The sequence below is a fragment of the Myotis brandtii genome, unplaced genomic scaffold, assembly GCF_000412655.1.
Source record: "Myotis brandtii unplaced genomic scaffold, ASM41265v1 scaffold369, whole genome shotgun sequence".
In the NCBI taxonomy this organism is placed as follows: Eukaryota; Metazoa; Chordata; class Mammalia; order Chiroptera; family Vespertilionidae; genus Myotis; species Myotis brandtii.
The window spans coordinates 263,070-286,886 of NW_005364180.1; the positions used below are offsets into that span (position 1 = coordinate 263,070).

The 23,817-nt window shown below is 61.3% G+C and overlaps 1 protein-coding gene across 1 annotated transcript in view; it reads right to left on the reverse strand.

Annotated features, from left to right (window-relative positions):
* SYT7 (synaptotagmin VII) overlaps positions 1-23,817 on the reverse strand; it is a 100,057-nt gene that overhangs the window by 51,372 nt on the left and 24,868 nt on the right. Inside the window, exons 3-4 of the mRNA XM_014544542.1 lie at positions 22,685-22,695; positions 297-405 (exon numbers count right to left, since the gene is read on the reverse strand). Coding sequence (XP_014400028.1) covers positions 297-405; positions 22,685-22,695 — 120 coding nt within the window. The remainder of the gene's footprint in view (positions 1-296; positions 406-22,684; positions 22,696-23,817) is intronic.

Consider the following 23,817-nt stretch of genomic DNA (forward strand, 5'->3'; position numbering starts at 1 on the left):
TGCTCCGAGCGGCTGTGCCTGCGGCTCTTTCTGCGGGAGGCGGGGCGCGTGTGCGCGGAGTTGCGCGCGTGAGATTGCCCGCGCGTCCCCCGTCTCTCCACGAATGTCCTCAGGGGTGTGGCTCTGGGTGTCCACACGGACCCACGCGGCCAACACCCAGGCCAGCGCAGTGCGCACGTGCAGTGTGAATGCCTCAGGTGCGCCTGCCTCGGCGGACAGGTGGGCCATCTGTGCGCGCCTTGGAGAGCCTTCACGAGCCTGCAATTGGGGGGCGGGGCGGGGTGCAGGAGCCTCACCAGTTTGCGCTGACACCAGTGGCAGAGGCCGCAGAGGAGGATAGTCACGCTAAGGCTGACGGTGATGATGGCCGAGACCAGCAGGACGTCGCGGGTGGGCGCCCCTGGGGAGGGAGGACATGCACAGGTCAGACCCTCATTGGCCAGAGCCAGCCACCCTCCCTCAGCCCCGAGCCCTCAGAACAACCACGCTGCCCGCCCTCCCAGCCTGGGAGCTCTGAGCCCCAAGCTCCGAGCCCGCAGCTCTGACCCAGAGCCGACCCTGGAGGGCTCCCCATCTCCCTCATCTGTAAAATGAGGCAACTGTGCCGGTTGACACCTCTACTGCTCTCTCCCTGCCCCGGGCCTGTGTGAGCCCACAGGCTCCGTACCATCTCCCAAACTTGACACCCTCCAAGGGAGAAGCCAGCGCGCCCCTAGCCCCCCCAGCGCCCCCAGCCTCCACACCCCACTAAAACAGCCACTGCTTCTCCAGGCCCTTCCAGCTCAGCCCCCTCCAGGCTCCGAGCTCTGAGCTACACTCCAGCCAAATCCGCCCAAAGGGCCATCAGCTCCTACAATCCCTGAGGCATCTGCCCCGTGGGCACGGACAGACTCTTAAGTGTCTGGCCGAGGCTCAACAGCCACATGTAGAGTCCAGAACGAGATCTCTGGAACCCTCTGATCAGCCCTCGCCCCCTTAGCCCAGCTTTGCTTGGGTGGGAAGCCCACCCAACGGGGTCTGCACACCCGCCCGCCCCTCCCGGAGTCGCTGGGCCCGTGGTGGACAATCTCCCGAACGCTCGCCATGGCTTCCATTCCGAGAGCTCAGAGGTCCTGTGTGCCGCGCCAGCACGGCCATGGGTGAACCTGGGGGTGCGGAGGGGGCGGTGAGGGATTAAAGAAGACAGACAAGAGATCGGTGGGACGCCGTCCTCTGACTAGAGAGACAGTGCCACAGCCTGCAAGCCGAGTCTTTATTTTATAGCAGATTCCACGAGGCACAGTAAGGGCGTGGCCAAGATGTTTACAACGTTCTCGTGGGTTTCGAATCCACTCAATCACATGCACCTGATCAAGTTTTGTTTACTTGCTGCCCCTCCCGCAGCCCACATCACTCAGCCACGTGGGCCCACAGGTTTGGGCCATGAGGTCAAGCTCACAACCATAGCCTTTGGCTGTCATTGTGCTGGGACTTGCACGTGGCTTTGCCACGAGGGAGGATTGTGCCCGCTCATTAGGCCCAGGCTTGAACCTATCCAAACGCTGGAGCTGCTCTCCATAGTCCTGGACCTCAGGGGTGGGAGTCTTCGTGGGCCTGCCCGGGGAGGAAAGTGCCAGGTTTCTGCGCAAATGGCGTCTCCAGCTCGCCGCGTGGCTGAGGGCGAGTCACATAACCGCTCCGTGTGCTCCCCTGCAATGCAGATAAACCTCCTCCCCGCCGTCGCACAGGTGGTTGCACACACGAGCCCAAACCAGACACCAGGAAGGCGAGACTTGATCGGAAACGGTCATGTGAGGGAGTCGGGTGAGAGCGGCACCATCACACGTGCACAGGATGTGTCGGAAAGTCAAGGAGACGCGGGTTGTTTACAGAGGAGCCTGTGTGGGACTTCCGGTGCCGGGGATGGTCACTGAGAGTGGGTGACAGCTGTCTGTCTGGTCCTGGTTCCTGTGGTTTTAGCTTCTGGGCTCGTCCTCTTGCTTTGCTGTGGGGCCTTAGAGAGAGGGCCCAGAGGTCACCCCCAGCTCTCAGGGCCCTTGGGGCTCCCTCCACCACCACTCCAGGGCCCTGGGCACCTGGTTTGCCTCCTGCTCTCCCTGGAATCCTGCCGGGGCCCCCTCTCTCCCTTCCCCATTTCTGGAGCCTCCCAGCTGTGGGAAAAGGCCGCCCTCACCTGTCCCCCATCTATCTACCTGCCAGGCCAACGAAACTTCCTCTTGTCCCGAGTCCAGAGCCTCGGCCCTCAAAAGCCCCTGCAGCCAGTGACTGTCACCTTCAGGGCCCACAGCTCCCGGGAGCTCTGGCCCAGGCCACCCAGACACCAAGGAACCCGTGCCCTTCCCTCCGCGGGCAGGAGGGCACCTTCGCCAGAGTTCTCAGGCCAAATGGAGGGCCTCCATCTTCAGCCTCCAGACCTCTGAGGGAGGACGGGGGTTGTGGGGGGAGTGACGGCCACAGATCCGCAGGCACGTCACCAGGGCCCCAAGACGCAGGGCTGTGGTGAGGCAATGGGCAAGGTGCCTTCTGGGAAGAGGGCCTGCACTTTGCCCAGCTCCCTCCATGGGGAGGGCCTGGGGGAGGGGGAGAGCAGGTGGCCCCACACCTTCCTTTGTCGAACTCCCTTCTCAATGACGTAAATTCCATCTCCGGTTGAGCTTTCAACCACTCGCTACTGAGAATCTACCGTGGGCACAGGGCACAGGGGACAGGGCACAGGGGACAGGGCACAGAGCACAGGGCATAGGGGACAGGGCACAGGCAAGGATCCGGCGATGACTTCCTAGCGGGTCAGGAGCCCCAGAACTGGTGAGCGGCAGGCCACCAGCCTGGAGCTCCAGACGCCAACACACCCGAGAACAGCCTCTGCCTCATTTAAAAAATAATTATTTTATTAAAAAAGTATATATTCTTTTAAATTTATTTTCCAATTAGAGTTGACAAGCCTCTATTTCTTAACAGCCATGTGGCCTTGGACAAGTGCCTTAACCGCCGTGTCTCCGTTTTCTCCTTTATACTGAAGAGAAGGTAAAAATGCCACCCGCTCTCTGGGATTGTTGTTAGCACGCAATAGATCGGTATGCTCACTAGGGTTGTTGGTGTTAGCTTTGTCTCAGGTGTAAGCAGGGGGCTCTGGGAGCACACAGATGAAGAGACTGCCGGATGAGGGAGCTATCTGGGAAGGCTTCCTGGAGGAGAGGGTCTTTGGTGTGGTCTGGGGGGTGGGGCTGAGGTGAGGGTAGCATATTCTGGGCAGAGGGAACAGCAAGAGCAAAGGAGGTCAGTGCTTTCATCTGTGCAAGAGCGCACCCTTCTCGCTCAGATGATGAGCAGGTGTCCTAGATGTTCCACGTGAGGCAACAACTTCGTGCTCACGGCAACGGGAGTCGGCGTTATGGTTATCCCTGTTTTACAGATGGGGGACCGAGACACACAGGGGTCAAGCCCCTTGTCCAAGGTCACTCAGAGAGCAGGCGGGGGAGCCGGGGTTTGAACCTGGCAGCCTGGCTCCGAGCCTATACTCTGCTCTGTGCACTTTTAGGAAACTGGGGGCTCCCAGGAACCCCTCAAGGGCCAGGGAGGGGAAGCTGAGCAGATGAGGCTGTGGCCCCACAGTCCTCTCCAACCCACACAGCACATTTCCTTCTGTTTCCCATCGTGGGGGGTTGCAGACAACTGACAAAAGGGCTGTGTTGCTGAGGAATGTTGAGCCCCATCCCGGGGATCAGGGACCCCCCCGCAGCATGGCGGACGCCATCGTCTTCCAGGCAGTGACCTCTCCCCACCAGGCTCCCAGCATCCCTTGCACAGCCCGCGAGGCCGGGGTGAAACGCTTGCCATTGCAAATTGCACCGATGCTGTGAGTAAGTGACACGACGTCCTCGGCCAACGCATGGCGCTGCCATCAGGGGGACAAGCATGTCCCCTCCTGCCAGCCAGAGTGAACCATCCCCAGGGCCTGGAGTCGCAGCGTCTGGGGCTGGAGGAACCTCAGAAGTGAGGGGTCAGCCCATCGGTGCGCACCCCCCAGGCAGGGTGGCGACAGGAAGCAGCTTCGCAGGAGACAGGCCTCCAGGGACAGGCAAGCGTTAGGGAGGGTGGCTGCGCCTTGTGCTGAGCCGAACCCGCCTCCCCAGAACCTTCCCTCGTGGTCATAGGGTTGCCCTCCGAGCTGCTGGGAGCAAGCCGGCTCCCTCTGCCACACGCAGCCTCCAAATCCTTGCTGACAGCTCTCATGTCCCCTCCAGTCGTCTCCAGGCAAAGCCGCCCATGCCCTTCGAAACCTCCCTCCGATGACATGCATGGTTTCAAGTCCCCTTAGCGTCAGCATATTCACATTTGAGGAAAGAAAATATTGCCACCCTCGCCCTCACCAGCCTCTGACAGCGCTGAGTCCCACGACCTATCCCTGGGCAGAGGATGTGTCCTGGGTCCCAGGGCGGGGGAGGAGGGATGGGGAGACAGACAAGGGCAGACCGAGGGCATTGGGAGACCTGGGAGGCAGGGGAGGCAGGAGCGAGGAGGACCAGGCCTCCTGGGTCCCATCCCAGGGGTGTCCTGGGAGGGAGGGGCGAGCTCGGGCACATTGCTGCCCCTGTGCCCAGGCCTGTGGTGGGTGTGTCTGCTGGTCAGAGCTCAGGATTCATGACAATCTAACGGAGACCTGTAGGCCCTGCCAGGTCCTGTGGGCAGAGCCTGTGCTCCTAACCAGGCCACTCCCCGAGGAGCTCGCGGGGTCCGGCCTGGGTGCCCCAGGAGGCGGCCCACCTCTGAGGGCGGATGAGGTCCTCACCCACAGTCTTCCCCTCTGTCCGCCCAGCACCAAGGACAGAGCCGAGCCCGAAGGCGGTGCTCAATAAATGCTTGTTGCCAGGACGAGTGGGGAGGAGTCCCAGGCCGCTAGGAATAATGATGATAATAGAGGCTACCATGTGTTAAGCACCGACTGTGTACCGGACTGCAGGGTCCGAGAAGGCAGGGGTCCTGCTCTGTTGTCCCAGGATCCTCGGTGACAGGCTGACACTCGGTAAACACTGGTTGAAGGTTCAATGCCTGTGTATGTTACCTCATGTCACCCAAACAAGACGAGAGAGCAGAGACGGGAGGGGCTGCAGGGACAGGGTTTGAGAACCTCTCTTACACACACACACACCTTGTTCTTCCCTCATGCCCATCTTTGCCTGACAATTCTTTTTTTAAAAAAATATATTGATTTCAGAGAGGAAGAGAGAGAGGGAGAGAGAGATAGAAATATCAGTGATGAGAGAGAATCATGGATCGGCTGCCTCCTGCATGCCCCACACTGGGGATCGAGCCCGCAACCCGGGCCTGTGCCCTTGACCGGAATCGCACCTGGGACCCTTCAGTCCACAGGCCGACGCTCTATCCATTGAGCCGAACCGGCCAGGGCATTTGCCTGGCAATCCCTGATTTTTCTAGGCCAGAGGAAAAGCGCCTCCTGCAGGAGCCCTCCGTCACCCCCTCAGTGGGAATGAACTTCTCCTGCCTCGGGGCTCCCCGCACACGGTGCCTGCCTGCTGTTAGGGTGCAGCGATTAAGTGCCAGGGCCCTGGAGCCAGGCTGTCTGGGCTCAGATTCTCGCTGTTATTCTTCCAAGCCACGTGACCTGATCTGTGTGTGCATCGGTCTCCCCATCTGTAAGTGGGGGCTCGTAATAGTACAGGCCTCACAGGACAATTGTGGGGTTTAAAGGAATGAGCACAGAGAATGTGCTTAGCACGGTGCCCGATGCAGAATAAGTGGGCAGTAAGTGCTGGCTATTATCATAGCATCGCCACCTCTCCGCGCAGGAGACATCTGGGCACGGCGTTGGCACTCAATGAGCGCTGAGTGAAATACTGAGCTAGATACACATCTAGTTTTCCCCAAAGGACGGCGGAGGCCACGGGGGTCACATCTTACTCAATTCCGCGCACCCCCGCCCAGCCCCTGACTCATGACCGACGGGCCCAGGGCTTGAACAAGAGCAGCATCAGTTGAATGCGTAGGGCAAGGAGTGGGGAGGGCTGAGGCAGCGAGGGGTGGGGGTGGGGTGGCCGCTGGAAGCCAGGCTGGGCTTCAGGTGAGCACTGAAGACCTGACCCCGTCCCTTGCCAGGGATCTGCCCCCGCTCCCAATTTTTCTCATCTCCTCAGCAAGCCATGATTTATGGATGAACAGGATCAAACAGGGCCGCTGGCTGCTGGGTGCCCCGGGGAGCTGTGGCGAGGGAATGGACTTCTGAGGGCAAGCTCACCAGCTACCCGGGGCGAGTGGGAAGGGAGCCAGAGGAGCAGGCACACATACACAGGCCACAGACAGGCACCGTGGCTCTCTCTCTCTCACGCACACACACCACACCACACACACACATACATGCGCCACGGAGACTCCCTGCACAGACATCATGCTCACACTCACACACATACACATGCATGGGCATGCATGCATGCATGCACACACTTACACGCATGCGCCACGGAGACTCCCTGCACAGACATCATGCTCACACACACATACACATGCATGGGCATGCATGCATGCACACACTTACACGCATGAGCCACGGAGACTCCTTGCAGATACCCATGATCACACTCACACACATACACATGCATGGACACACACACACACACACACGAGCCACGGAGACTCACTCCTTGCACAAACACCCATGCTCACCTTCACACACCCCCGTGCATGGTCACACATGGTCATAGCCATGAGCAGATGCCCAGCCCACTCCGCCATCCGTGGGGTCTTGGTATTCATGCACTTCCTCAGCCTGGAATTTTCTCCCTATGGCCAGCATCTGTCCACTCAGATTCTGTCTGTCCTTCTGAGGCAGAGCAGTGGGAGGGAAACCAGCCGTGGAGGCAGACAACCTGGGTTCAAGTCCCACCCCCGGCCCTGGCCAGTGACCCTGGAAGGGCCCATGCTGGGCCCACGTGCTTTCCCTGTAAATGATGATAATAACCCCCGACCTCCCCTGCTGGGGTCCTATCAGGATCACATAACAGTTCACGTTAATTGAGCGCAGGCCTTTTGTGCCAGGAAGTTTAGCCGCACCATTTTGTGTGATCGCCACGACCTTGTACCACGTCCCCCCTAGTCCACAGAGGAAGACGTGGGCACGGGAATTAAGGCAGCTCGAGCCTGTCCCTTCCCAGCGGCTCCTCTGAGCTGAAGGATGTGACCAGATTCCGTAAACCGCCGCCCGGCACCACCTAGGTCCTAGCCGCAGCGCACTTTCCCCTGCCTTCCGGAAGGCCAAGGTCTCTTACACCTGAGGCTTTGCATAAACTGTTCTCTCAGGCTGGGATGCCCCTCCCTCTCTTCTCTACCCTCAGGGTCCCCAGACCTTCTGCTTCCCCTGTACCTACGGCAATTCTTCTTTGAGTTAATAATTAGCATGTTCTATGTCTTTCCCCCACTGGGAGCACCAGGAGGGCTGAGACCGAAGATCACTCATCTCTGTAGCCCAAGGTCTGGTACGCAGGAGACGCTGGATAGACCAGGGTTGAACAAAAGCCTGAAATTATTCGAGGCCACAGGGAAGCCCGCCTCTTCCAGGAAGCCCTCCCTGATGACATACACTCACAGCTGTCCCTTTCCTCTCCAAACTTGAATGAACTGCCCCTCTGTCCACCCTCCCCCTTTCTTGGGAATCGTCTTATTCCCCAAGCAGGGCCAATAGAGCAAAGTCCTGTCTCCCCATTGCTTGGGGTCTCCCCTAGCCCACCGACCAGGACACAATACAGGGAAGCTGCTGGATATGCCGGAAACCTGTGCACCTAGGCGCTTGCCCCCGGAGTTAATCTGCTCTTGTACTCTCGGATGGTGACATGCACACTCCCTCTCTCCAGCCTTTCCAGAGCTGCCGCACCGCCACCCCCTCCCAACCTAGACGGCTCCCCTCTCCTGCATCCCCATACCCCAGGCCCTTGCTCTCCTTCCCAAGTGGCTGTACTCACAGTGACTAATGTACACGCAACACTGAGTCACATTCACAGCCCCCAGCACCCCTCCGAAGGGAAACACTTATGCTCATTTGACAAAGAAGCAAACCGAGGCTCAGAAGGGCTATTTGCCCGAGCGCACACAGCCGAAGAGAGGTACGGCCAGGACTGGACTGGAGCCTGTAAGACCCCAAACCCTGCAGCTCTCACTGTTCCACCCACGGGGAGCTGAGCCTTCAGACAAGTCGTTCGAAGGAGCAGGAAGAGAAGAAAGACATCAGGTGAACACAGAATCAAGAGCAGCCAAAAATGTGACCAGAGAGCCATGCCCAAGCTACCCCAGCATTTCAGAGGCCCCCCCCCCTCTCTCACACACACCTTTCCCGGCTCCTTCCTCCCTCCCCCGGGCCAGACCTTGGCCTCAGTCTACCTACAGGTCTCAGAACAGTCTGGCGGCTGAGTGCCTGAGGCTGGCCAGAATGTGAGCAGAGAGAAGGGTGGGGTGCCCAGGGCCCTGTCTCTGCTGTGCTGACTGGGGTGCAACTACTATCTCGGAGAGAAAGCACAGTGATGTTGGAGGTGATTGGGGCTACATCTGCCAGTGGGTTCCCCTCCTGACCCACCTGCTCCCACCTGATTCTGCACCAGGACGTATTATGCGTCAGCACCCCACCTCCCCCCATCCTTTGGTGGCTGCAGGATGACGTCCGGGTGGAAAGCAGTGAAAGCTGGAATCCCAGGTCTCCATACGAAGCATCCCTTCCCGTGCATGTGAGCAGCTGGGAGTGGGAAAAGATGGGAGGTGATTTACAGTGCAGAGCCTGCAGCCCAGGACTAGCTGGGCATGAGAAGGGGAGGGTATGTTTGATGCCTAGCCCACCTCCCTCCTTCCTACCGACCCAACACAAAAAAGCCAGAAAAAGGCCTAGCTGGGAGATAGCAACAGAAAACCAATGAGCTAAACTCTGAACCCAGACAGCCAGGCAAAACGCCAGGCCTCCTGTCATGATGAATACCCTGCCTTCTCTCCACACTGAAACGCCCCGCTCGAGGCCACCCACCTTGGGAATGGGGGCAGCTCATGTCTTGCTACAGGAAAAAAAGAAAATGAGATGGGCGGGCAGAAGGGAAAAAGGAAAAGAAGGGAACGAGCCAGGCACTCATTTCCCCGGAAAGCTGGGCCTTGGCCCCACTCCCATGCCCTCCCCACAGGCTCTCTGAGTGTCCTTCAGAAGCCGGCGCCACCCACAACCCCTCCGGCCTCTCCAGGGTGGGAAGGAGGCTGGAAACCGAGGAGGCCCTCGGGGAATTGTTTGGGAAAGTTAAAAGTAGCTGGAAATAGGGGCTTAGAACGAGCCAGCCTCTTCAACCTTGACTGTAATAAAAACAGATAATGCGTGAGCGAGCCAGGGAGAGAAGGCTGGCAGGGGCTGCCGAGGCCGGCTGGATGCAGACGGTTTAGAATTCAGAGGAGATGCTAAATGAGTAAACAGCGAATGAAGGATTATCCGGATGGGCCAGGAGCTGTTCCAGCAAGAAACTGGACGGGGACATGTCGGGATCCACGAGCCCTCTGACTCCTCAGCAGGGAGCGAGGTCTGGCGAGCCGCAAGGGCCTCATCCGCCCCTCTCTGCCTCTGCGCTCTCTCTCCCAGCAGAGAACATAGCCTTGGTAACAATGCCTCACATCTGTTCCGTGCAGAACAGTTTACAAAGTGCTCCGGAGTTTACTGAGGGTTTCACCTCCACTGTCGTATTTAAGGGAGGCGATGCGGGTATCTTCTACCTGGTGAGCCCTTCCCGCATCACAGCCACTCCCGCCTCCCACAGTTCGAGGCTTAGGGAAGGCTTCAATCTTTAGCCTCAAAAGAGGGGTACAGGGAGCCCTAGCCGGTTTGGCTCAGTGGAGAGAGCATCAGCCTGCGACGGAAGGGTTCCAAGTTCGATTCCGGTCAAGGGCACATGCCTGGGTTGCGGGCTCAGTCCCCAGTAGGGGGCATGCAGGAGGCAGCCGATCCATGATTCTCTCTCATCATTGATGTTTCTATCTCTCTCTCCCTCTCCCTCTCCCTCTCTCTCTCCCTTCCTCTCTGAAATCAAATAAAAATATATTTCTCTCCCTCTTCTCCCTTCCTCTCTGAAATCAAATAAAAATATATTTTTTTCTAAAAAAGAGGGGCAAGGGAGCTAAACCGTCTGCAGACCTCAGAAAGCTACTGAGTCCAGAAGTCAGGATGAACAGGGCCAGGTGCCAGCTTTGAGCAGGGAGCCCGGGAGAGGAGGTGCTCTGCTGGAGGGCGTCTCCGCCAGGAGCGTGCCGCGGGGGCAGGACCAGGGGCATGTGATGATTAAGTACAGGCCTTGACCACTCGCTACTCCTATGAATAATACATTGTTGTGCCTCGGCCTAAATCAGCATCGTATTGTTATGAATAATACACGGCTGCAAAGAAGCTGGGGTGGGAACGGTACACAGTATTTTATTCAAGGCTCTCGGAGCACTTAAGAGCTCCTCATGCGGATGCCTCGATTTTACCTCCCCAAGTCACGGGCTCCCCGACACCCTCCCGCCTGAGGCTCACGGCCATGAAAGCCATGAAAGCCACAGAGGCTAGGGATCGTCCACCCTGAGGTCCAGCCTCTTGACCTGGGGTTTTGATGACCCGGGGGTGGAGATACACTTCATCTGTGTCCGCGTGAGCGCTCCTAGGGGCAGATCCTAGAGGTGTGTAGGAAGGAGGGGCGTAACGAGTGGGCGTTCAGTTGTGGGAGTGGTGGAAAGAGACTGCTGGGGATCTGCGTGCAGTTCGGCCACTCACTGTGTCACGATGGCGGTGTGACCTTAGCAACGAACTCACGTCTCTGGGCCTAAATCGCCTTGTTAGGATAGAGGGTAGCTGAGATTCCCTATCAGAGGTGCCATTCTACCATATTCAGGGATATCAATCAAGTTCAGGACAGGGCCACTGAGCACGCGCCCTGAGATCTGTCCGTGGTCCTGACACAGCCACCAGCCCGCTGCCTCTGTCCTTGGTGCTGAAACAGGACACGGTCCTGGGACTGAGCCCTCCTCCAGGCCACCTGGCGAGTAGGATCTAACCCGCAGGAACCCCTTTCGGGACTGCAGCACAGCGGCCCCACCTTCCACTGTCCATTCCTCCCAGACCAGCCTTAAGCTGAAGCCCCGCCGAGCAACCAACGGACCTTAGGAGCTCCCTTCTCCCCAGTGAGGTCCCCAGTCAGCAGCCCAACTTGAGACACAAAGAGCCTCCCCACCACTGTCAATGCCACATCCCATTCCCTCATGGGAGCCCGCGGCACTGCCCCCTGGAGGCTGGCGCGGGTACTGCGCTCAGAGCAGGCGCACAGGAGGTCCTCCTTGGTGGTGCTGGGCGAACCGGGGACGGAGTGGCAGACTGCCCCGCCCCCACCGCCCCCTCACCCTTCCCGGGCAATCTGGCGCTTGGAGCTTGCGGTGCTGCCCCGCACCCGTGCTCCTGGCTGTCTGACTGTGTCTGGTGGCCTTGGGGTGCGATGCTGCCCAGTTCACAGCGAAGACAACTAGACCAGGCGAAACTTTCTGCTCCCTCCTCCAAGGTGCGTGGGGTACACCTCTTTAAATACGACCTTTCCTCCCACTGTAGGGCCAGCCCTACCAAGATGAACACAAAGGCCTGTCATGTTCCTTCCCCGAGGGCAGAGGCGCCCCACCTCACATCCACCCAAATAAGAAACTTGCCCACAGCCCCTCCCTAGGAAAAAGTGGGGGTGAGAGAAGGCCACAGCTGCAACCCAGTCCTGGCCCCCCCCCCCGCCCCCAACCCCACAGGTGGGGGCTCTTTGAGAAGCAAATGTGCTTGATGTTTATATAGGACTGCCTCGTATTAGCCTCACTAGGTGTAAAAATTCCCCTCCTTAAAAAAAAAGGCAAAACAAATAGCCACCTGAAGACAACACTCAAAATCACAGCTTCTGTGGCGCCAGGAGGGAGTAGGCCAATAGCCGTTAATTACAGTGGATACTATAGCCCCTGCCGCGTGTCGCACGCTCACTCCCGGCCGAGCACTGCGGTCAGAGCTCGGCCCACATGACCGCATTCGGCCTTACAACCCCCCTGGTAGGAAACACCATGACCCGTATCCTACAGATGACGGGAGTAGGGTTCAGACAGGTGAGGGGACCACGCGGGGGGGCCAGCTGGTGCGTGTGGAGCCTGGCCCGGGCGCCACACCTGTCTGCCTTGAATCTTGCTGCTCAGCTGGGTCCACCTGTTGGGGAAGCCTCGCTGCCCCTTAGGGGTTCCCAAGGCCAGCTCTCCACCGCCCTCACATCCCAGAGATGGAGAGCCACGCGGGGGAGACAGGGACGCAGCGGTCCCGCACTCTTATGGCCTGCCAAGGGCTTTTATAGCCTCTGTCCAAATCCCCCCTCACGATGCTTGAGGGCCTCGCTTGAGTTTCCAGGACAGAAAACTAAGGCTCAGAGAAATGAGTGGCTTGTCCCGTGAGTAGTGAAGCCGATGGGACTCCCAGCCCAGTGCTATCCGCCCTCCTCCCCGAGGCTGGGGTCCAGGGAGGGGCTGGGGGGTCCAATGGGCCTTCATGTCCTGAGGGGCTTCCTAAGGCCATGACCTGGGCCACCTCCCTCCTCCTGCTCCCTAGGGCTGTCAGTTGGCTCAGCTCTGACTTGAAGTCTCGATTTCTCATTCTAAATGAAATTTTTTTCCCAGGCAATTACTTCCTGCTAATTAGGAGGCAAGGCTGCCAGTCCCTGGGCCCTGGGCTGACCCCTTTTCTCAACTCACAGGGGTGGGGGCGGTGATTGAGGTACAGGGTAGCAGCAACAGCCACAGTAACTGAAGGAGGCCAGGAAACTTTGGAGGGTGGGTGAGGGGGCCTGGTGGAGGCATAGGGAGCGAGGGCCAAGGAACTGGAAGAAGGGAAGTGGGCTGCTGGGGAGGGAGGGACTCTGAAGGGGGAGAGGTAGGGGACGCGAAGCTGGAAGGAGCTTAGACATGCCATGCAGGGCAAGGGGAGGACCAGGCTCAGGAGCCGAGAAGCCAGGAAGATGCAGAGAAATGGGGAACGTGTCATGCGGTAGAAAGGAGGGACCTCGGGAAGCAGAGAGACCAAGCGGGGCTCTCCCCTCTGCAGAGGGAGAGGAAGGAAGGAAGCACCTGGAAAACGGTCAAGATGCGGGAAGTGGGAGAGGCAGAGGGGGGGACTCCAGGAAGGGGAAGGAGAGAGGAAGGGCAGGGAGGAAGGAGGAACTGCTGGAGGAAAGCCCTGGAGAGCCGGGGAGGAGAGCCGGGAGGAGAGCCGGGGAGGAGAGCCGGGGAGGACGGCTGGAGTGGCAGCTCCCAGGGCCCCAGGAAAGGCTCTCTCTCTGTCATTGTCCTTGAGCCTCCCCCAATGTCAGGGCCCAGCCAGTTGGGCCTGCCTGGCCTCCTACGCACCCACAGGTACCGGCAGGCATATGGCAGGCCACCAGCCAGCTCGGGCCCGCATGCTCCACTCACCCAGGGCAGCCGGCCCACTTCCTTCTTGCCAACCTGCCACCCCCTCCCGGGGGCTGAGCCAGGGACCCTCCTGGGCCCCGCGGCTCCAGGACTGGGTGGTCCTGCCTTCCCACTGCACAGAGGGAGGATCAAGGCCCAGAGATGAAAAGGTGCTTGTCCAAGGTCGTGGAGCAAGTACGTGATGAGGCAGGTACAGAGGGCTCAGGGCCTAAGTCCCAAAGGTGGGTCCTGTTCCCTCCTGGACAGAACCAGTAACGGGAGACAAAGGCAGGTCCTGGTTGCCAGCCAGTCAGTCCCGGATCCGTTTAGGCTTGGGGCGGCGGGCGGAAGGGGGCCAGGGCCGCAGGGGCTGGAGGGGAAGCACGGGAAGTCGCCACGGAGGGAGCACTGGGGGGAGGGCTCCACGTCGGTTAGCTGACATTATTGAGCCTTTACTACGTACAGTGCTCCAGCCACTTACATGCTACCGGCGGATCTAATTTACCCCCCACAACAACCCTATGAAGCATGGACCACTCTTACTCCATTAGAGGGGGCAACCGAGACTCAGGAGGGTTGGATACGTGGCCAAGCCCACAGGCTAACAGTGCCACGGTTCTGCCAGGTGGCTGGCCACTGCCCCAGGGATGCCTCCATCCTGGCATTATCGGATGATGCTCAGGCCCCTGAGTTCCCAAGTCCCAGCCCAGCCCTGGGCAGAATCTAGGCCCTGGATGCCAACGGGGTTACAATCCTGTGTTGTGGGGGCTTCCGGGGGCCTGAAGGGGGGCAGTATCCTGAGGTCCCAGACTTGAACAAGCTCTGTCTTCAGGTGCTGGAGTTGGGGGTCTAGTCCTGGCTCTGCCACTCACTTGCTGTGTGACTTTGGGCAGGCCTCGTGCCCTCTCTGAACTTGGTGCTGACACCTCTGTCATCAAAGGGGAGGACCAGACACTGGGAGCGAGTACGCACATGGTGCTAACGCTGATGCCGGGCCCGGTTCTAGGCAGTTTACATACGAGCCTCCCAGCCGCCCTCCGACGTAGGTGCACAGACAGGAAATGCGTCAGCGAAAGGTAACTGACGTGCCCAGGGTCACACGGCTAACCAATAGGAGGCCCAGCTGAGGCCTGAGCCCCGCTCCTTTAGATCCAGAGCCCCCGCTCTGGCTGTCACTCCCCCTTTCTCCCCAGTGACTCTCAGCCCCCGCCGGGTGCCCCTCGGCACAGGCACACCTGCCATTAGGCTTCCACATGAGAAGCACACACTCTGTCATGTGTCTGCATGTGCTTGCCTCCACACCTGCTCCCATGCTGTCACGCAGTTGCTGCCTGGAATAGCCATGCTCGCTCATACATTCCCACAGGCACCCCAGCGCCAGGCACAGGGCAGCCCGGCAGGTCCGCACGCACACACGCACGCCCCCCATCCTGGGCCCGGGCTGACTCGTGGGGTCCCGGCCACGCCTCAGCACACGGCCACCTGGCAGTGACGTGGGTTGCCACACCCCTTCTCTTCTGCCCCCCTCTAGTGCCTGGTGACTCACACCTCACATCGCGCACCTGCCGGCTCCCCCATCCACGCTGCCTTCCTCACACCTCGCCCCTCACAGAAGTGGCACCTTCTCCAGGAAGGAAGCGGGCACATGCCCAGCTCCCACGGCCCGAAGATGCCAGCCAGGCCAGGGGCGGAGAGGGAGAGGCATTGACCGGAGGCTCGGGGGCCCCTGGAGGCCACAGTACCTGAGACTGAACCTCCCTTAGGGCTGAATGCCAGAGCTGAGTTCTCAAGACCCTAGAGATGGTCCCTCTTTTATCGCTGCCAGCTCTGGGGCCAGACGGGGGACCTGGGGACCTCGGCCCATCCCTCCCAGGAAGGCTGTGGTGCCATCAGGGCTCCTCTGGCCAAGTTATCATTGCACCCCCACCACCCCATCCCTGGTCCCTGCTCTCTCCTCCCCCTGCCCAAGCATCTTGGAGTTCTGGGTATTTTTAGGCCTCAGCTGACAGGCTGTGAAATCACTCCCTTCGCACCTCCCCAGCGAGGCGGGGGCTGGAGAGGGAGGAATGGGGTTGGGGGGGCACACAGCCAATTCATCAGGCTCCTCCGGGGCTGGCAGGTGCCAAGCAGGGGTGAGGGGTGCCTCCCCTGAGCCAGAGCATCCTTCCACGGGGCCTGAGAGCGGGAGCGCAGACAGGGTGGGAAGGAGGCGCCCCCCCGCTCCGAGGCCTGGGGACACAGGCTTTAGGGGACACCCTGAGCACTGAAGCAGGCGCTGGGGACACCCTCCGCGTCCAGCTTGCAGCCACTACCCCTTCCAGCACTCCCTCCCCGCAATGAGCCGAGAGACGGGCTGGCTTGGGTCCTAGTGGGATAAAGGAGGCACCAGGCCCGGCAGGCCAGTGGTTACTGGTATGCTACTCGGTGACTGGTAAGACACTCCGCCTCTCTGGCCTCAGTGTGGGAGGCACCAGGCCCCGCAGGCCAGTGGTTCTCACTGGTGTGCTACTCAGTGACTGGTAAGACACTCCGCCTCTCTGGCCTCAGTGTCCCCCTCTGTACAACAGTGCCAGCGACACCCCCTCACAGGACGGCTGTGAGGATGAGCTGAGGGAGGAGCACTGTGGTCTGAGGACCCCGCAGGCACTGCCAGGAGGTTCTCCCTGCCACTTCCCGTGACCTGTGCACCCCCCGAACCGCTCCTCCTTCCTGGGAAGGGGCCTCTAGTTCACCCTGGCATCAGGCCCCCTGGGTGCTCCCTGACCCTCCCCCCAGGGGAACAGAGCCCCAGCTAAGGAGGGTTGCCCTGGAGGCCATCCCCGCCTCCCTGCTCCCTGCTCCCTGCTGCGGGACGCACACACTCTCCTGTACATGGACCCCAATCCCAGCATGGAGGGTGCGGCCAGCGCCTCGGTGCGAGTGAGGTGTTTACCAGGGCCCACCCTAAGGAGTGAGAAGACAGACCCAGGCCCTTCGGGGAATGGGCCCCTGGGCGGGGGGCCATGGCACAGACAGGGGGGTGGCCGCCTCGTTGCCATGGAGACAGGTTGGCTCTGGTGGGGTCTGGCAGCTGGAGTAGGAGTTATGTGGCTCCTCCAGGGCCCGGCCCTGACGCCCAGGCTGAGGGGTGGGGTGCAGATCCACCTCGGGAGCGTGACCTGGGCCCCGGGCCTGCCCATTTGGCTCTGCATCCCTCTTGGAAAGGCTTTCTCGGCCCCCAGCTCCCGAGAGAGGCCCCCGGGGGGTCCATCCAGGCCCATCGGTCCCAGACCAGCCCCTGACTACCCCTGACCCACCACAAGCTTTGGAAGGGCAGGGGCCCAGTCCAGTGGCTGCTGCAGACCTGGTGTGGGTGTCGGGCTCAGCCCTGGGCAGGGGAGAGGCCCTCCGCACTGTCGGGCATTAAGGCCGCCCATGGTTCTCCATGGCTCTCCTTTAAAAATCCAATTTTTCTGTTTCAGAATGCCAGGCCCCTCAGAACCTGACCCACCCACCTTTCCCAAGCCTGCACTCCTACACCGGACCCCATGGACCTCCCTTCCAGCCACGCTCACTCACTCGCTCGCTCGCTCGCTCGCTCGCTCGCTTGCTGCTGCCTCCACTGGCCTAGACGTGTCCCACCTCCGGCCTCTGCGAGTGCGGTCCCCTCCACACCCAATGCCTCGTCCCCTCTTGCTCACAGGGCAAGCTCTTCCTCTTCCTTCAAGACCCAAGGCCCTGGGCCCAAAGCTCACACTTGGGTCTGGTCACACTTGGGTTTGGAATCTCACACTGACTTTTTTTTTAAGATTTTTAAATTGATTTTTAGAGAGAGAGGAAGGGAGAGGGAGAGAGAGAAACATCCATATGAGAGCAAAACATCAATCAGCTGCCTTCTGCACACCCCACACAGGGATCGAGCCTGCAACCTGGGCATGTGCCCGACTGGGAATTGAACCAGCAACCAACCAATTGAGCCATACGGGCAAGGGCTCAAACTGATTTTGTTGTTGTTGTTGTTAATCCTCACCTCAGGGTATTTTCTCCACGATCTTCAGAGAGTGGAAGGTAGGCAGGGAGTGGGGGAGGAGAGAGAGAAACATCGATGCGAGAGAGACACATCAATCGGTTGCCTTCTGCACGAGTCCCAACCAGGGCCGGGCATTGAACCCATAACCCAGGCACATGCCCGGGACCTGGAACCGAAGCTGAGACCCCGTGGTGTGCGGCCTGACACTCTAACCACTGAACACCACCGGCCAGGCCTCAAACAGGCTTTTAAGGGCAAGTTCCGCCTCCAGCTCTGATGACAACTGACTAACACTACCTGGGTGAGCCCTCCCCTCCTCCTCCTCCTCCTCCTCCACCTCCTCCACCAGGGCCGAAGCCAGCCTCACCCTCCTCGGAGCTTCCGGAACCCTCAGCCCACACATCAATCACTTGATCCAGGATAATGCTGGTCACAGCTGCCGTTGGCTGAGCGTCTACTACGTGCCGGGCTCTCGGCTGAAGATGTTCCCCGCATTATCTTTCCTCCTCCTCCAACCCCCTGAGAGGTAAGAAGCATCATCACACCCATTTAACAGAGGAGCAAACTGAGGCCAGAGTGGCAGAGTCACTTGCTTCAGGGACACAGCAGCAAGTGTCTCTGCCAGGATTGGGACAGACGCTGTTGGCCGCAGAGACCTACTTAAGCACGTCAGCCCTTGCACGTACGCAAGTGCCCAGCACATGCCGAGCGCCCAGCAAGTGAACACGCGCTGTTTGTACTGCACTGTTATCAGGGGAGGGGACCGGGGGTGCTGAGTGACCCGAGGGGGTTTCCTTAAGCCGCACCCCTTATCGAGCCTGAAGTCCCCATTCCTGGAGAAAGGAAGTGAGGGTTCAGGGCAGCCCTTGAGCTGCTCTGGGGGCCAGGATAGTAAAGAGGTGTGCAGGGAGCCCCCATATCAGGACCCGGTGGACCCCGGGAGCCTGAGGGGTGCTGGAGTGAGCACCGGCGGAGGGGCCACAGCGGGCCGGGCGGGCGGAGCGGGAGGGCGTGCTGCGTGCTGCGGAGCTGGCCACTCTCTGGTCCCGCTGACTCTGCCCCGTGGTAATGAGCCGGATCCAATTTGTACCCAGGGCCCCGCCGGGAGCAGCTGCCGCGGCAGGGTTTGAAGTAATTTAATTGGACATATTAGCCACACAGCTCTCTTCCGCTCCCCTCGTGCAGGGCCTCACGCAGGCACCCCTCGTGGCCTCCCACACCCCATGCCAGCCTACCCTGTCTGGGGGCGGGGCGCACACTGCACCATCCAGCGCCGGGGGACCCCCACCTGCTAGGACCGGCGCCTTGACACCCCCCCTCTTTCATTCTCGGGGCTCCTGAGGCTCCAGAGCCAGAGGGCCGGCTGGGCTCTGTGGGCCCCAAGTTCTCCCCTTCCTCTGATGCAAGTGGCAAATATGGGAGCCCCTGGGGCTGCGGCTCAGACCTCTCGCTCCCGTCTCCTCTGCGGGGCAGAGTGGGTCACCCCCTTTTCTCCCCAGCTAGTCTGAGAGCCCCCAGCTTCCTGCACTCCACGAAGGGCACTGAAGGAGCAGGGCCACCAAGATGGGGGTGCAGTCTTACACACACACACATGCTGACTGACCCACACGCTGTCATGGAAATACCTGTATCCATCACACCAAAGCTCCAACCCCCACACGCCTGCGTGCCACACAGCCAGGCGAGGCCCTGCTCCCAGCAGATGGAGGCCTCAGAGGCAGCCAAGCCGGCAGGTGGGAGGGCGTGGCAGGGGGCAGGCACGGCCCCTGGAGGGCACAGGCCCCGCCTGGCTGGGGACAGGGACCCAGGGCCAGGGAGCCACCCTCCCCCGATGCCTTCCGTCACAGCTCCCTGTGCACCTCCCCGAGCTTCGCGACAAATACACTCATTAGCTGCTGTTGACAGCGGGCAAGGCACGCAGATGAGCGCAGCCATTACGGTGGCCCGTCCAGCTGCCACCGCACGCAGGTGCCCACGGAGCAGGACGCTTCTCCCCTCGGGCCCCACACAGTCACCATGCAAGCGGGCTCCCAGCCCAGCCCGACCGGTGACACCTTCCCACGTGCCCTGCCAGGTGGAAGCTGCAGAGCCCCCCGGAGGAGGCCCGACATGCCAGCCCACATTCCAACCAACGGGGTCCAGAATTCCAGGAGCCAGCGCTGGGCGCCATCCAGCCCCTTCCACAGGTCCCGCGCTGCCTGCCAACTCTGTTCCGACCCCTGGGGATCCTGTTGGGTGAGACCTAAGCCCTGCCCTCCAGACACAAGTTGGACAGGGCCCAGCCAGGCTGCCCCTGCTGCCTGGAAAGTCAGCGACTTCCATGTCCATGGAACTGGCACAGTCCGCCTGGCACCATTGACTGGGGTTCCCTGGCAAGGCAGGCGGGCACCCGGGCTGGGCCTGGCACAGGCTGGCTCTGGCACCTGGCCAGACCAGCGACTGCCCCAACAGAGAGCTGACCTCACCAGTTGCATGTGCCACCTGCGGGGCGCTGCCCATGGAGCAGGGGGCTGGCTCCCAGCAGGGCGCCCTGTGCCCACCGGGAGGCCTCGGTGCCCTGAGGAGGCTGTGCAGCCGACTGCTCTTCCAGCCAAAGCCCTGCTCCAGACCCGGCCTCCCACCTCCACGAGGCTCCCTCACCACCCTTCTCCCTGCTGTTCCCGCCTCACTCCCCGGGTGGGAGCAGTTATTGAAAACGGTCCATCAGATTCAATGAGGATTCAAAGCCCCTGAGAGAATGGGGGTGGGCAGGGAGTGGGGAGAAAGGCGGGTAACCACCCACTCCCCTGCCTTTCCCTAAAGACCTCCCGCAGCCGCAGGCGGGGGTGAGGGGCAGCCCTCACGGGCACTGTGGCCTCCCAGGACCTTTGGGCCTGAGTTTGGGGTCAGCCAGGTCCCAGCTGCTCAGGGCCTGTCTCTGCTCACCCGACACCCACCTGTTCCCGTGCCTCCAGCTGCCTCACCTGTCACCTGCTGGCTGTGAGCTCCCACCCCAGTCCAGCCTGTCCTAGCCCCTCTCCCCCAACTCGGAGGGGCGTGGAGGCTCTCTTCCTCCCACCACCCCACAGTCCCTGAGCGCCCAGCCCATCGGCCAAGCTGTCCCCACAAGGCCCTGAACAGCATGAACCAAGGGGTCCTGTCTCCGTGGGAAACGCGATAGCTCGGGAGCGCGAGCCACCCCGATCCGGGTCCCACAGAAGCCATCCCTCCCGCCCTGCCCTGCGCTCCGGACCTGCTCAGCCTCAGGTGCCCCTCTAGGTCAGGGCCTGTTGGCAGATCATTTGAACTTCAGTCCTAGACTCTGACCCAAGCCCAGATACAGGCCAGGGAGGTCTGGGCCTGTGCCGATGGGGCAGGGGAGGTGTGGGGGGATGGATGGGTAGATGAAGGTAGGGGGAGAGTCTGCCAGTGAAATGGTTAGACAGAGCCAGGCCTCCTTGGGCCATCCAACATCCCAGCCCTGGCCCCTAACCCTGACGGCTCTCACAGCACACCCTGATCTGTTCTTCCAGCCATACCCCTAATTCCTGCCCCACACAGCACCCAGCAGCCACTGCCCTAACTCGTGCCCAGGGGCCTGGGCAATCCCATGGATCCTTCTGCCTCCAGAGAGGAGACCCACCGTGCCAAGGCCCCCCCTGCCCATGCCGTGGGCCCCCCATACTTCTCAGGAAGGGCCTGCCCGGCCGACTTGCTGTAGGGAGCAGAGCATTAACAGGTGGAGCAGATGGGACCTCGGGCACTGCTACCCCCGGGGACAAGCTGGCAGGGGGCTGGGCAGGGCAGGCCACCCTCAGGACCCAGTCTCGGTCCCCACGGGGCTGCAGGCGCTCAGACTTCCCCTCGCTGGCCCTGATCACTCACTCACTGCAAGGTCACCTCTCCCTCCCTCCCTCCCTGCTGCCGTCCTGCCTGCCCACTGCAACGCTGACCCCTGCAGGCGTGCGGAGGCCCTGCCCGGCCTGGGGACAGGCATCGGAGGGACACAGGGAGGCCAGGCCGGCCTGGGACGCACAGGAGAAAGCTGAGAACAGGGAGGGGGGAGAGGGCTGCATGGCTAGGGGGAGGCAGAGGCGAGTTTGCGGGCAGAGCGGGGAAGGCCGGGCAGAGTTTGGGCAGAAGCTGATGGGAGCCTTCCTTCTTCACTGGCTCCAGCTCTTCCCCACAGTCCCTCGCTCCAGCCTTGAGAGATCTGGCGAGAACTGCCCGGGGACCAGGCCCCCAGTGGGAAGGGAGCTGCGCCGGCCCTGTCCCCTGAGTAAGGGTCTTCGTAGTAGGCTGAGCCCTACGGGGACATGCTGAGTGAGTGGGCTGAGGAAGGCGGTACCACAGGGACCCTTTGGAGCCAGCTGGGGACATAGGGGAGCAGGACAGGACAAGAGATTAAGACATTTTCAAGGATTGGGCCACAGGTGTTCCTGGGAGTGGGAAGAAGGGGTCAGGGTATAAAAGGTACTGGGCCCTGGGGGACCAGAGAGGCTGGCCTGAATCCCACAGGAATTAATTTGCGTATCTCACTCCCACCTGGTGCCATCCAAAGGAAAGGTGGGGGGACGGAAATAGGGGACACACAGGCCCGGCTGGGGGAGTCTAGCCTGGAACTGTGAGGTTATGGGAGGTCGCCAGGGATGCTGGGACACAGAGGCCAGAGTGAGGTCTCTGTCCCTCAGAGTTCCCCAGGGGACCAGGAGCAAAAGCAGAGGCTGCCATCTCTAGCCTAAGACTGACCCCACCCAGCCCAGTGCCCACACCAGAGAGAAGTAGACCTCAGCCCCGGCCACTTCCGGAGCTGCCCCTGCCATGGCACCGGTGGGCCCGCAGCGGCAGTGGGACTGGGCAAGACAGGGAGGCCCACTGCCGAGGGGGAGAGGGAACGGTCTAGGGGCTCCAGCACTGGGCTCCAGGCCTTTCACCCAGAAGATGCCAAACACAGAAAGTTGGCGTCCGTGGAGAGGGCAGGGGTGCGTGGGGAGCGGTGTTGTCATGGTGCCAGGTCTGGGAGGGGAGAGGAGGGTTGGAGAGAGGACGAGGGAACAGCCCCAGGCCACTAACCTAACAGAAGAGGGGCTGCCAGCCGGGCCGGGCAGGGGCCGGGGGTGTCCTTCCTGCCGCTCCCCTCCCTTCCATCCTCACACCCAGAGCTGGTCTCTGCACTAAGCTAGTTGCTTCCGAGAGGGTGAGCCCAGCAGCAGAATGCCCTGCCCTTGGTCCAGGTGCTGGCAGCTGGCAGCCTCCTGGGGGAAGGTGCCAGGGCAGGTAACCTGGGTCCAGATGAAGGGAGGCATCTTCAAAGGCAAGGTGCCTTCAGCCACCCCCTAGAGGGCATTCGCAGATGGGCCTGAGGTTCCGGAGAGGGAGACCGAGTGCTGAGGGAGGGCGATGCCTGGCACCAGGTCTCCCCCGGTGGAGGCAGCTGCAATGACCGATGGGGCCGAGAGCCGGCTCTTCAGGAGGCAAGGGCAGACGGAGGCTGCCCCGAGGGAACCTGCAAAGTGGGGCCGGGGCAAGAGCAGGCAGAGCAGGCGCCCACTGGTGCCCGGAGCCTCCACAGAAGGGGTCTGAGAGCTGCTCCCGCCCCCGGGGCCCCCACCCCCGGGGACACCGGCATCACCTCAGGCTGGGGTGACGTGCATTCAGCATCAGAGAGAAACCCAGAAACTGAGACCCTGCTGCCAGGACGGGCAGCCGGCTGGGAGTGCCGGGCCTGGGGTGGGGCCCCCCAGGAGGGAGCTGAGACCAGCCTGGGCAGGAGCTGGAGGGGACCTGCCTACAGGTGGGCACTGCCCGAGGAGGCATCGGGAGCCAAGGAGGAAATGGCAGGGCAATTGCCCAAGGAAGGAAGGAGGGTTCCTGGCTTAGCTGCCAGGATGCCAGGATGCCAGGATGCCGAGCAGACGTGGGCTCCAGGCCACTCCCCAGGCTCCAGCTCCGGAGAAACGCAAAGGAGCGGCCCCTCCCCCGCCCTCCTCCACAGGACCGGAGTGAGTTTGGGGTTCTCGGCGTCCCCCGCCCCAGGCCCAGGAGAACACCCACTGGAGCCCCCACACTCATCCATCTCTGCTCGCTTCTCTCCAGGTGCTCCAGCCTCCCTCCCCTCGCTCCTGCGGCTCCCCAGCCCCCTCCCCTGCGGCTGCACCAGATTCCCGCTCGCCCCCTGGCACCCTCTCAATTCACAGTTGGCACCGCCAATGGCACCGCTCCCCAGCGCCCGCAGCCTTGGTCAAAAGCTTCCCGGGATCCTGGTCCTGGGGTCCCCTAGCGCGGGCACCTCCCCTTCGGGGCGCTGGTGCTGGGGACCCGGGGATGCCAGAGGCACTGCCCGCTCCCGGAGCAGGCGCCTCGCTCCGCCACGCACG